The sequence below is a fragment of the Podarcis gaigeae genome (genome assembly GCF_964106915.1).
Source record: "Podarcis gaigeae genome assembly, chromosome: 1".
Taxonomy (NCBI): domain Eukaryota; kingdom Metazoa; phylum Chordata; class Lepidosauria; order Squamata; family Lacertidae; genus Podarcis; species Podarcis gaigeae.
Genome location: NC_139678.1, coordinates 3,205,384 through 3,218,786, shown reverse-complemented (window position 1 = coordinate 3,218,786; position 13,403 = coordinate 3,205,384). Strand labels below are relative to the sequence as shown.

At 46.5% G+C, this 13,403-nt stretch overlaps 1 protein-coding gene and 1 long non-coding RNA gene across 5 annotated transcripts; one reads left to right on the top strand and one right to left on the bottom strand.

Annotated features, from left to right (window-relative positions):
* The first annotated feature begins 646 nt into the window (after positions 1-646).
* On the top strand, positions 647-2,631 carry LOC310844738. The gene is made up of 2 exons (XR_014564283.1): positions 647-2,304; positions 2,347-2,631. It is a non-coding gene; the product is annotated as an uncharacterized lncRNA (long non-coding RNA).
* Positions 1,786-11,775, bottom strand: LRR1 (leucine rich repeat protein 1). 4 transcript variants are annotated; one of them, XR_014563612.1, is made up of 4 exons: positions 11,483-11,771; positions 8,164-8,262; positions 5,150-7,006; positions 1,786-3,346 (listed from the first exon to the last, which is right to left on the bottom strand). XR_014563612.1 is itself a non-coding variant. In XM_083736908.1 (4 exons), the coding sequence occupies exons 1-4, from the start codon at positions 11,651-11,653 to the stop codon at positions 2,813-2,815; spliced, it is 1,251 nt and encodes a 416-aa protein (XP_083593034.1). In that variant the 5' UTR covers positions 11,654-11,775; the 3' UTR covers positions 1,786-2,812. The 4 variants fall into 4 exon arrangements, 3 of the variants coding, with proteins under 3 accessions (XP_083593034.1, XP_083593035.1, XP_083593036.1); XM_083736908.1 differs by having other exon boundaries at positions 1,786-3,065; positions 6,279-7,006; positions 11,483-11,775; XM_083736909.1 differs by having other exon boundaries at positions 1,786-3,065; positions 6,279-7,006; positions 11,522-11,775.
* Positions 11,776-13,403: the final 1,628 nt, after the last annotated feature.

The window sequence follows — 13,403 nt, the reverse complement described above, 5'->3', positions numbered from 1 at the left end:
CAGAGAGTGCTTAAGAAGGACAGAACCTTTTTTATGTATGCTACCACAGCAGCAAGGATCCTGATTGCAAAATATTGGAAGACACAAGATTTACCCACGCTGGAGGAATGGCAATCGCAGTTGATGGACTATATGGAATTGGCTGAAATGACTGGCAGAATCCGAGACTTGGGAGAAGAAACAATCGAGGAGGACTGGAAAAAGTTTAAGGACTATTTGAAAAAACACTATAAGCTGTATGAATGTTAAAAAAAAAATGCACCTTTTAGGAAACTCTAGCTTCAGCAAATGTAAGTTAATGAAATGAAAATTAAGACACAAGAATCTAGAGGTAAAATAATGAAACAACTTTATTGTGTTTAATACAAAACGTACAAGAATTGGGTTACAGTATATTTGAAATCAGGGAACATGATAAAATGGGAGATACAATAAGCTTTGAAATAAGTTAACAAATTGCTGATGTTTTATATGACAGAGAATGCAGGGTTTGGAGGATGCGGGGAAGTCCTTTAGATTTGATGAAAAAAGAACATGGAAATTTGTTATTCTTCTATTCTATTTTCTTATATCTATCCTTTATTCTTTTTTCTGTATTTCTTAAACTCAATAAAAAATATTATAAAAAAAAAGAACTTCATGGGCTTTAATATATGTCACATGATGGGTGTACTTTAAATTTGTTACAAAAGCTAATACGATTAAAATTTTCCCAAGAAATTGTGTTATTTACTATTTCTAAGAGCTGCCTGCAAAATTTCATCTTGGGATCACACTGGGAGCACATTTTTATTTTTTGTACATAAATGTCTGCCTTACTGGGTTCCATTTAGGATAAATGGGTCTCTTTCGAGTAAAATAAAACAGAATAAACAAGACTTCAACCTATAATATCAGTTACCTCAGGCATTTTAGAAAGTTATTCAATTAAAAGGTATCTGAAAAGCTAGTCAGGCTTTTTAAAAAAATGTGTTCCATAGCAGACTGATAGCTTGCTGTTGCATGATACAATAAACACTGTGAAATAATTATTTAGTACTTAACGATAATTATTTCAAGGCGTTAATCCTATTGGCCGAAGTCTTGTTTATTTTAGATTTGAACTTAGTTTTGATTATTCAACAAGTGTACAAAATATTAAGAAAATTGGAGGACATGAGGTAAAAAAGCTGGGTCACTTTATATGGAATGACCCTTTTACACTGGGTCCCAGTACGTTATGGAGCACAATTCAAAGTGTTGGTGCTAAACGGCCTCGGCCCTGTATACCTGAAGGAGTGTCTCCACCCCCATCGGCCAGTTTGGACACTGAGGTCCAGCTCCAAGGGCCTTCTGGGAGTTCCCTCACTGGCGCCCGCCCTGTGGAACGCCCTCCCAGCAGATGTTGAGAAGATGAAGAACTACCGGTACTCAACTTTTAGAAGACATCTGAAGGCAGCCCTGTACCGAGAAGTTTTTAATGTTTCATACTTTATTATGTTTTATATATTCTGTAAGCCACACAGGGTGGCTGGGGAAACCCAGCCAGATGGGCAGGGTATAAATAAAATCATCATCATCATCTCTGTGGGGCTGGAAAGCAGTACAGCAGCCCCTGAGTTAAAGAGGCCATTCAGTTCTAACGGGCCAAAGGTTTCTATCTGTGCTGTCACTGTATTTTGTAAATTTGGAATCCTTCACAATCCTAAAGAGCAGAGACCAGGGAACAGAAATATGCTGGTGTGACCTATGTTGTTTCTAAAGCCCAGCTCCATTTAAGAGGAATGCAAGACTCATTTCACACCATTTCAGACTCTAAAGCATTTATTTATTCTTTTTAAGAAATAAAAGAGGCTTTCAGAAGTTAACTAATGCAAAACTGCTTCATTTGATGTACTCCATAATAATTCTTGCATACAGAGAACACATTTTACAGGCAAAATCCAGACTAGCAGGGGCCCAATCCTTTCCCATTCTTGCATCACATACCCCTGTCCTTTCAAACTACAATTTCTGCATGTGGGCACCATTCCCAAAACACTCTGTGCCTGCATATGGTACTCGGAAAAACCAGTTCCTGCATACAAATTTTAATATATGATGAACTGGCCACCACAATATTTTCTTTTGAAGCACGTTAGTTTTGCATCGGTTCTTCAATAGCAACACAACAGGTTGTGTGATTGTGACAAACTTCCTTTTAACAATGGCATGAACGTTAAAAAATCAGCATAAACTCTGTGTTAACTATAATACTGTCCTGTTCAGAGCGAACACCATTTCAGGGAACAGATTTTGGGAGACTGATGAACTAACCTGGCGCTTGTCTGAACAAGTCGCATACCATCCAGAGAAGCTCCACTGGAGCCAAACGTCTAGACACACTTTGAACACGAGCTGCTTTAAATAACAAACAGCTAACGATTTTTGTAGGTAGAACAGTGTCCTTATAATGCACAGGAGAAGGAAATCAGGTTTTTGCTTGGGGGCACAACAAGAAGAGTCCTCCAGCTCAATCATAGCGATGAACAGGAAGGTGAAGGAATATGATATTCACATCTTGAACATAACCTGCCACTCTCAGGCAAGGAGCTTCCCTGATCTATGGAGGCAAGAGAGTTCCATAAAGAACCTGCAGCCTCTGCTAAACTGCATTCTATGTAGAATGCAAGCCTGCTTCCCTTGCTCCTTCTGGGTGATGAAAAAAGGAAAGGCCTGGGAGACAACTGATCTCTTGGCTCTGCTTCCTAGTGTCCCAGCATTGCTTTCGATATCAAACAGCGTCTGCTGCTGAGTGAGGTTTCTCAGACCACATATGGTTTTCGGTTTCAGGTCATCGGATGCTTTGCAGATGTCTGTCCAGGAACTGAGAGTAGCAAGTCAGAGAGCAGAAGTAGCGGAGGAGGGGGGCCTCTGTGCTCCCCATGTTGTCCACAAGGACAACCGTGTGCGCCACACTGTGGAGATTCATGGTCACGGTCGTCTGAATGAAGCTGCTTAGGCAGGCCCGCCCACAGTGACAGCTCTTTGACATGTCCAGGTCGTGACAGAGGTGAGAAGGAAGGACGTGGCAGCTGTACGGGAGCCTGTAAAAAGAGAACAAGGCCTCAGTTCGTGCTGAGCAGTTTCATAGAGCCTGGAAGCCTGTCTTGGAAAGAAGCCTGCAAGCATTTTAAATGAACATATTTGAACGCATGCACCCCAAACACACTTCTGAGCCAAAGTGACCATCCAAGACCTTCGTACTGCTGAACCTGGAATCTCCTTAGCTGGTAAAAATAATAATGTAGCTTTATTAAAGATGTAAAATCCATTTCACCTTCCTTCCCCTGTCCTGGTGGCCTCCAGCTGCCTGGAGTAATACGTCCTTCAGCCCCAGTTAGCACAACCATGCTCACTGGAGCTGATGGGAGATCAACTGGAGGGCACTGGCTTTGGGAAGATGGACTGACACTTCTGTGCTGAAAAAGAGGCCCAAAGCAAGCATGTTGACTTGACATTTAGTAATAATAATAATAACAACAATAAGAAGAAGATTGGAAGAAATTTAAAGACTATTTACAGAAATATTGCAATATTAATGGATGTTAGAATGATGTCGGATAGAAATTAAGTGGTTTCCAGCTGTAATGCTTTAAGAGAATATGGAAAAAAAGGTTTAGAAATAGGTTAAAATTTATTGATAAGGATATGCTGAACTAACAATTTGAATTGGAATACAAAAAAGGGAGGTATGAGGAGGTCTGGGAAATAGGTTAATGAAAAGTAAGTAATGGAAACTTTATGTGTTTTTAAATATTTTTATTTTTTGTATTTTTGTTATTTTTCCCCTCTTTTTTCTTTTTATTGTACAGTGGTGCCTCGCAAGACGAAATTAATTCGTTCCGCAAGTCTTTTCGTCTTGCGAAGCACGGTTTCCCATAGGAATGCATTGAAAATCAATCAATGCGTTCCTATGGAAACCGCCTTCAGACCAGGTCCGGGGACAGTCTGTCCCCCGACCTCTTCTGAAGGCTGGCAGGGGGCGAAAGTCTTTGCTTCCACCCCGCCTGCCTTCCCGGGACAGCGGAGACTTCTCCTGCCCGCCAGCATTTTAAAATCGCCCCGGGACAGCGGAGGACTTCTCCGCTGTCCCGGGGCGATTTTAAAGCCCCCGGGAAGGCAGGCGGGGGGGGGGGAGCAAAGACTTTCGCCCCCCGCCGGCCTTCAGAAGAGGTCCTGGACCTCTTCTGAAGGCCGGCGGGGGGCGAAAGTCTTTGCTCCCCCCCGCCTGTCTTGAAAAGCCGTCCGGGAGAGCGGAGAATCGCGCTGCGTTTCTCCGCTCTCCCGGGAAGGCAGGCAGGGGGGAGCAAAGACCTTTGCCCCCCGCCGGCCTTCAGAAGAGGTCCAGGACCTCTTCTGAAGGCCGGCGGGGGGCGAAAGTCTTTGCTCCCCCCCCCGCCTGCCTTCAAAAGCCGTCCGGGAGAGCGGAGAATCGCAGCGCGTTTCTCCGCTCTCCCGGGAAGGCAGGCAGGGGGGAGCAAAGACTTTCGCCCCCCCGCTGGCCTTCAGAAGAGGTCCAGGACCTCTTCTGAAGGCCGGCGGGGGGCAAATGTTTTTGCTCCCCCCCGTCTGCCTTCAAAAGCCGTCCGGGATAGCGGGAAGCGCTTCCCTGCTATCCCGGACCGCTTTTAAAATGCTGGCAGTGGGGAGCAAAGCCTTTCGGCCCCCGCCGGCCTTCCTGGACCTCTTCTGAAGGCCGGAGGGGGGGGAAAGGCTTTGCTCCCCACCGCCAGCATTTAAAAGAGGTCCCCGGAGATTTCCCTATGGGCTTTCTTCTTGCGAAGCAAGCCCATAGGGGAAATCGTCTAGCGAAGCGACGCAAAAACCGAAAAACCCTTTTGTCTTGCGGGTTTTTCGTCTTGCGAGGCATTCGTCTTGCGGGGCACCACTGTATTACTATTGAAAACTTTAATAAATATTCTTTTTTAAAAAAACAGTAATAATAATCTGTGAACTGGGGAAACTGTAAGTCTATGCAACACAGCCTTGGTACCACGCGTTATGTGGGCACCAGAGAATGCTTAGTGAATTCCCATGGCACAGTTAACTTAAATGTCCCCAAGAGATGCAACGAGTGCTGAGAGCCACAAAGTCCTCGTGAACTCAGAACCGGCCTTTTGCAAGCTGCCATGACCTCAAGCATGCATATCCAATGGTGTCATTGCTTGGATTCTGGCCTTGACACCTTGGGAAGCCAAATTCCCTTCCAAACACCAATAGCCTTACTCATGCCACAAAGTCAATTCTGTTGCTATTATGCAACAGAACTGTAAACATCTGCCTTAGATGACAGTGACTGAGGGTGTGAGATACCGGAAGTTCTTGTTGCACAAACAAGCATCAGTGAACTTGCACAATCCCACTACACTGATAGTGGCTTAACCTCTCGCGCAGAAACAAAAACAAGATCTGGATCTACGGCAATGTTCCTCCAGCCACTGCCAAGAGGGCTAAGACCTAAACTGATTTTGGGATTGAAGAGAAATTTCTCCCAATAGCTACAAGTGCCTAATGAGCTTGGCAATTCCAATTACATTAGTGAAATTACCAAACGCCCAACTCAACAACTTACTGAAAACCCGTAACAGATTCATTCTGATTTATGTGTAAATACAGGGCCCCGGTGAGTCAGATGTCTGGTGTCTCTAGCTCAATACTGTGAACACAATACATTGTCCCTTTTTTCCCCTTTTGGAAAACCTCTGGAAGATTGCTGGAGGTCTCAGAGGATCACTTAATGTACTTGGTTCCTCTTCAGCATCAGCATCCTTGCCAAAACAAACACTGTATTATGAAAGTCCTGGGCTGCGGAACAGAGATCCCAAAGCTTTCTATGGGCCACGAGGGTGGAGTAGTGGAGGGGACCTGTGGCCCACAGTCCACAGTTTGAGAACGTAACTGCTCAGGTCTACCCTGACTTGCAGAGACTTCCAAGGCTTCCATGCCAGCCAGGCCTCTTTCCCAACCCTACCTGGAACCGTCAGGGATTGACTCTGGGATCTTCGGCAAGTCACTAAATACTGTATTTGTATAGGAAGCCCCACAAATGCTCATCATCCTAAGGCCTTTCTGAAATTCTTCCATGAGCTTCACCTACTTTTCCTTCACGTTACAATTGTTTCTTACACTCAGCAATAATCTTAACACTTTAGGAAAAGTCCTAAAGCATTGATATGATTATTGACTATAAGAAACAATAGGAAGGAAAGGGATGCACCACTTCTGGCATTCAGAGGGCCCCCCCCCAACCCCTTTACCTGTAATTGATCGTTGCTCTAGCTGAATGTTCCCACAAAGTCAGTGGTATTTTTAGCTGTATGTCAGGAGCAAGGGGATTGGGCTGCTCAAAAGGATTGCCAAATAAATCCAGGCTCTCGAGGGAGAGTTTTCCAAAGCTGTTGGGTAAAAAGGGGAGCTTGTTCCGAGCCACGGACAAGAAGCGGAGCTGGCTCAGTTGACCAATCTTGAACGGCAGCCTGATCAGATCGTTGTCATCTAACTTCAAGTGAATGAGCTCCCGCAACTGGCAGAACTGGGCTGGAAGCGCTTTGATTTTGTTCTGGCTGAGATCCAGAGACTGGAGCGACTTCCGGAGGGTGGAATTGCAGAGGGCCGCGCCAAAGGACTCCAGGAGGTTGCCCTGTAGACTGAGCTCCTGGAGGGACACGAGATCCCCAATTGTGACTGGCAGCTTCTTAATGAGGTTGTGGCTCAAATCCAGTTTCCGGAGGCTCTTGAGGCAAAGTATGCGCATATCAATGCGGGGTAATTTGCAGTAAGAGGCCTGGAGTTGCTCCAGAGTGTACGGGAAGCTCTGGGTGAAAGGGTAATCCTTCCTGGATGTTATGGTCATCTTTGTCTTTGGCTTCTCAACTTCAGAAGCTTTCGGAGGGGCCAAGGTGGACAGCGGTAAGCTTTCCTCGCTGGTGCCTCGGTCAGCCAGCTTCATTGCAGAGAGGAAAGTCTTCAGATGGCCGACATTTGCCTGTAGCCAAATAGGACACCAAGATAATAAGCATTTGCAGATTCAACGCTTTTGTCAATGTGCTGGCACTTTCTGAACCATGACATCAACACGTGGGAAAGGATCAGGTGGCAGCCTTTGGAAAGCGAATGGGGAAGAAAGCACAATGCATTTTTGTCTAGCATTGTCTCTGCCACAATTAACAAACCACACTGTAGACAGGGGCATTGAGGGAGGCTGGGCAAATACTGCTCTAATATTAAGCGAACAGGAATAATTATTGAGACAGCAGAAGAAAGCTTCAGCATTTGTCACACTGTACAACTTTCCTGAATAATCTGATCCTAGAAACCAAACCCTGCATTGCTCTGAAGCACAAAGCTTAAAATAAAAAATCATTCTCAAAACAACGAGAAAATCTCTTATTTACCTCATTTCTAAAATGATGCAAATGTAAAACTTGCCAGCCAGCATCAACATTGATGAAAGGTATTTTTTAAGTTGCAAGATATCGCTCCCAATCTGTTCACTAGCTTAAGAAATGAAATATACGGTATATGGGGACCATAATAAGCCCAATGGCCCATCTAGTCCAGCATCATGTTCTCACAGTGGCTAACTAGATGCCTGTGGGAAACCCGCAAGCAGGACCCGAGAGGAACAGCACTCTCCCCACTCCTGGTCCCCAGCAACTGGTATTTATTTAATAAAAAAATATATAATATGATATCTACATAACATAAACAAGTGGAATAATAGAATTGTAGAGTTGGAAGGGAACTCAAGGGTCCTCTAATCCAAGCCCCTGCGATGCCAGAATCTCAGCTAGATCATACCTGACAGATGGCCATGCAACCTCTGCTTAAAAATCAATGAAGCACATACATTACGATGCATTTTTATTTCTTCACTGTGAGATGGCCAAGACGTCGCAAAGCTCCCAACCGCTATTTCTTAACCTTGGAAGATCAAAGGAGAAGCTAACGAGCTTCCTGCTGCATCCAAACTCCTGTGAATCAACCCCAAATTTAATCATTTCAGCAGAGACAGGTTCGAGGTTGGGGAGGGTGCATGTCTTTTCCTGTCATCCAAGAAGGGCTACCTAGATACCATCCTAATTTGGCAAGTGAGAACACGCAGTTAGAAGACCATCTGCTGCCCCTGACCTGACGCCATACCTTGCTGAGACGGATGTCCACCGCTGGCTCCTTCAGCCGTACGGTGGCTTTTCCTTCCTCCACGAACTTAGTAAAGAGCTGTTCTATGTTCTGTCTCAGCTGTTTTCAAAAGGAAAAGAGCACAATAGAGCCATGAGCCTGTAACTAAACATTCCCTGCTGAGAACCCAAAAACAAGCTTCATGTTCAAATTGCCAACCAGATATTCCGGCTTTAAAAATGTGGGAAGGGATTCACAATCTGTTCATTTTATAAAGAAGAAGAAGAGGAGTTTGGACTTGGTATCCCGCCTTTCACTCCCTTTAAGGGGTCTCAAAGAGGCTTCTCCTTTCCCTTCCTCCCCCCAACAAACACTCTGTGAGGTGAGTGAGGCTGAGAGACTTCAGAGAAGTGTGACTGGCCCAAGGCCACCCAGCAGCTGCATGTGGAGGAGCGGGGAAGCGAACCCGGTTCCCCAGATTACGAGACTACCGCTCTGAACCACTACACCACCCTGGCTCTCTCCACACAAGCCCCCTGTGATTGGCCAGTGCCCGAAAGCTGAGCCGGATTCAGCAAAGCTCTTCTTAAAATATTGGTGCCACAGCTTCCCACTCCCCTGGAGCAAGAGCAAATTCACCACTGCAATATCCCAGATCTGCCCCATGGCTTTTTAAACCAGGACCAAGGTGATAAGGACTGAAAGAACAAGTTCAGGGCAGGAAGACGGAGGCCGCCGAAAAATCATATACAAAGCTAATATTTGACAAAAGCAGCTTTGGAAAGGCTTCTGGTTTCCATACAGCATATTATCTGTAATTTTTAAAGCATTTTACACAGTGGACAAGTGATTGCCAATTCATTAGTGGAATTAGTGTCCGATTTCGGTGTCCTAATCTAGTTCTTCAGCTCCAGGAAGTACTTCACCTTGAGTATCTGGGGACTTCAAGCCTGATAATTTTTTGCTGCCCCTTTTCTTGGGCACGTCCTCCAGCTTTGCTAACGTGGCTGTTGCCATGTCGCTCTTTGCTTCTGTTCTCTGCCTCTTAAGGGACCCGCGTGTTCTGATCAGAGCTACAGATAAATCCAAGTAACTACTAAAGAGTAGCTGTCAACGTTTCCCCTTTTTAAAGGGAAATTCCCTTATTCCGAATAGGATTCCTCGCAAGAAAAGGGAAAAGTTGACAGCCATGCCCTTAGAATACCAGTATACCTGAAGGAGCATCTCCACTCCCATCGTTCAGCCCGGACACTGAGATCCAGCGCCGAGGGCCTTCTGGTGGTTCCCTCACTGCGAGAAGTGAGGTTACAGGGAACCAGACAGAGGTGGTGGCGCCTGCCTTGTGGAACACCCTCCCTTCAGATGGGAAGGAAATAAGCGTCTATCCTATCTTTAAAAGACATCTGAAGACAGCCCTGTTTAGGGAAGTTTTAAATATTTAATGCTGTACTGTTTTTAACATTTGATTGGGAGCCGCCCAGAGTGGCTGGGGAAACTCAGCCAGATGGGCGGGGTATAAATAATGAATTATTATTATTATTATTATTGAAGCTTACAGGCAGGGCATGATGGGAGTTGGCCTCTATTAATCCCTAGGTCCTGCTTGCAGGCTTCCCATAGGCACCTGCTTGGCCATGGTGAGGCAGCCAGGCTGAGGATGCTTGTTGACAGCCAAAATAAATGAACGGCACTCTCATCTTGGTCCTCATTAGATGCAGAGGAGGGGCTGCTGGCAGTTCTGGGCAAGAGGCTCATAAGAACTTAAGAAGAGCTTGCTGGATCATCAGTCCAGTGGCCCATCTAGCCCAAAATCCTCCTCTCACAGTGGCCAATCAGATGCTCACCAGAGGAAGTTAAGACCCAAGCACAATACCAGTCTTCCCTTTTGCAGTCTCCAGCAACTGGTATTCGGAAGCGTGCCATCTCCATCTGTGGAGGGCAGAGCACAGCCATCGTGGCTAGTATGCATTAATAACCTCTCCTCTATGCCTTTGCCCAATCCTCTTTGAAAGCATCCAAGCTTTTATTAGGACCACAAAAGCTCAAGGGCTGCCTCTCCCCATGGGAATGGACCCAGACCCTGCAATCATGATCTGAAGGCCTCCTTCATGAGACATCTGGAGGGCGGTAACACAAGAACAAGATTTTTCTGTGGTGGCTCCTTGCTTGAGGAATGCTCTGCCCAGGGATGCTGACCTGGCCCCTTTTTACATATCTTTAGGCACCAGGCAAAAACGTTCCTCTTCTCCCAGGCCTTTATCATCATCATAATAATTTTATATATATATATATATATATAATATTATACCCTGCCCTTCCTGTTTCAGAAAACCAGGCTCAGGGAGGCTAACAACAAATTTAAAACACTTAATTGTAGAAGCAGCATAAAATACAGTATAAAAATATGAATAACAATGAAATTCAAAGTTCAAGAATCAATTTGGGGGAAATCCATCTAATATGCATTAGATGGTCACCAGGGCTAGCTGGCGGAATTAGTCCTACTTGGGCCAGCGAGGAGGCCAGGGGAGAATTAGCTGTGGGGTCTCAGAGCGGGTAATCTTCATAAAAGGGGAGAGGGAGGGAAGAAAAGGGAAATAATTAAACCTAGTTAACCTAATTAAAGCCTTTTCAACTGTGTGTGCGTGCACATGCATGTATGGGGGTGTTACTGCTTTCGTCTGTTACTATGTTATGTATTTTTGTGTGTTTTTATAGTTTAAGCTAACATGTGATCCTCCGATGAAGGGCAGTATAGAATTTTAATGAATAAAAATAAAAATAGACACTATTAAATTCGTTAGTCTCTTCCCTGGGGCACCAACAGAAAAAGACAAACCATACGTATGTTAAAACCTGGGAGGGGGAGGGAGGAAAATACATTAAAAGCCCCCCCAACCCCTCTAAATGACTTAGACCATAAGACAGTGAAAAGTCAAAGGCCTGATTAGAAAGGCAGCTTGCCCTGGGAGGGGAGAGTGGCGATTCTTTGCTCTCTTTTATTTCCTTCTTTCACTTGCTTTCCCTTCTTTGCACGGGAAGAAAGGGCGCTGGACGTGCAATGGGGTCCCCCCCCCCACAAAAACCTCTTCTCACTGTGCCCAACCAACATGCTGGATTTGAATACAAGAGCCCTCTCCCCCTCCTGCCATTTATACTGGGGGACACTGGACGTGCAATGGGGTCCCCCCACCCCATTGCTACGACGTAGTACTAATAATATTTAAAATACTTTTATAGCAAACGGGGTAAGGCGAGCCTCCCGTGGGGCTTCCCAGGAGCGAGGAGCCACCACCGAGGAGGCCCCGAGAGAGAGAGCAGAGCCGGGGCGCGGCCTGACCTGGTACTTGGCCCCCGGGCGGTGCCGGGCGGTGCTGACCTGGAGCCAGACTCCCCCTCCTCCGGGCGGCTTCCCGAGGGCCACCACAGCCCTGGCGGCGCGGCCCGGCCCTCGCAGCCCCGCCGAGGGGAGCAGGCGGCTCGCCACCGACACCTCGCACGGCAGACGCATCTCCGCCCGCCCGACGCCGCCGCCGCCTCAGGCGCCACCAAAAACCCGCCGAGGCGACCGAGCGCCTTTCCCGCCTCCTGCGCGCGCATCGCGCCGCCGGGAAAGGAATCAAACCAACACACAAAGCGGGCCTTCCTCATCCGGTCGCTTCCATACTTACGCAACGGCGCGGCTGTCCACAGCGCTGCCTGCCTGATGAATCCCCGTCTCCCAATCTCTACGCGGCAGCTGCCCCCTGCCCCCACATCCGTTTCTTTTCCCTAGAGTTGTTGCGCGAACTTCGCTTCTCTCTTCTCTCTTCGCTTCCCCCCGCCCTCAGAAATCCAAGTGCAGCAGGCGGATTAGGTAGACGCCACATCTGCCTTCAGGACCCTCAGTGCCAACCCGCCCGTGGGATTCCATAGAGATGGAGAAAGGGTAGAAAGCAACTCTATGGTCTTCTGCCGTCTCTGCTACAGTATCTTCCGGGCAGGCTATAAAAGCCAGTTATCGCCCTCTAGCCGCAGATGATGGTATAGCGTCCAACTCTTAACTTCATCAATCTAATTGTGTTTGGATACCTAAATCTGAAAGGCACATAGGCGTTGCCAAGGTGGGGGGGGGGTCAGGAGGCAGCTGCCCCCCTCAATTCAAGTAAATAAATAAAAATACTTTACTAACTGACCGAACAGATAGCTCGGTTCTGCTCCCCAAAGCTTGTGGGTTGGACACAGTGAGAAGAGGTTTTCTGGACCAGTTGAGTCATTGGGCTGATCCAAACACAGGCCTCTTCTTATAATTTACTAACAGGTGGGAGGCAGAATAAAAGTTTATAATAATAATAATAATTTATTATTTCTACCCCACTCATCTGGGCGGCTTCCAACAAAAGATTTAAAATACACTGAAACATCAGTCATTAAAAACTTCCCTGAACAGGGCTGCCTTCAGATGTGTTCTAAATGTCAGGTAGTTGTTTACCTCTTTGACATCTGGTGGGAGGGCGTTCCACAGGGCGGGTGCCACCACCGAGAAGGCCCTCTGCCTGTAGCTTTGCTTCTTGCAGTGAGGGAACCGCCAGAAGGCCCTCGGAGCTGGACCTCAGTGTCCAGGCTGAACGATGAGGGTGGAGATGCTCCTGTACCGTGTCCACAGCTTCCCACAAATGGTGATTGTTACGGTAAAATCTGGGTGCGAGGCTGCTCTGCCACCCAGCTCGTCAGACTAAGTCCGCGGGTCCCTGCGGAGGAAAATGAGCTCAGCCGGAGACAGGAGCAAGCTGCAGAAGATCCAAGTTTATTGCGCAACAGGTTCAAGGCGAGATTGAACAGCGAGAAAGGGGTGACATAAACTTTTGAAACTTCCCTCCATGCCCCAGAATACAGTGCAAAACACATCCCAGTTACATCATGAATACATTAAGAAGAGGTTGGGTTACACAGGATTACATCATGAATACATTAAGAAGAGGTTGGGTTACACAGGATTAACATATGGAGGAGGGAGGGGGGAATATGCAGAGCTGGAGATATGCGCATATAAGCACATCCTGATGAGAAGACAATGGTCCATGTACTGGCATTGCCCGGAGGAAAGACTTGGCAGAGTGATTTGACAGGATTAGGGCCTTGACACCTTGCTTGAGGGATTATGGAGGACTGGGAGGTGTGATGGAGTCCTAGAGAAATTGAGCAAATTGGCACGTTGATTTTCTATGAATTTTATAGATTTTAGTCCCTTTTGACATTGACAATTGGAAATAAATTGATAT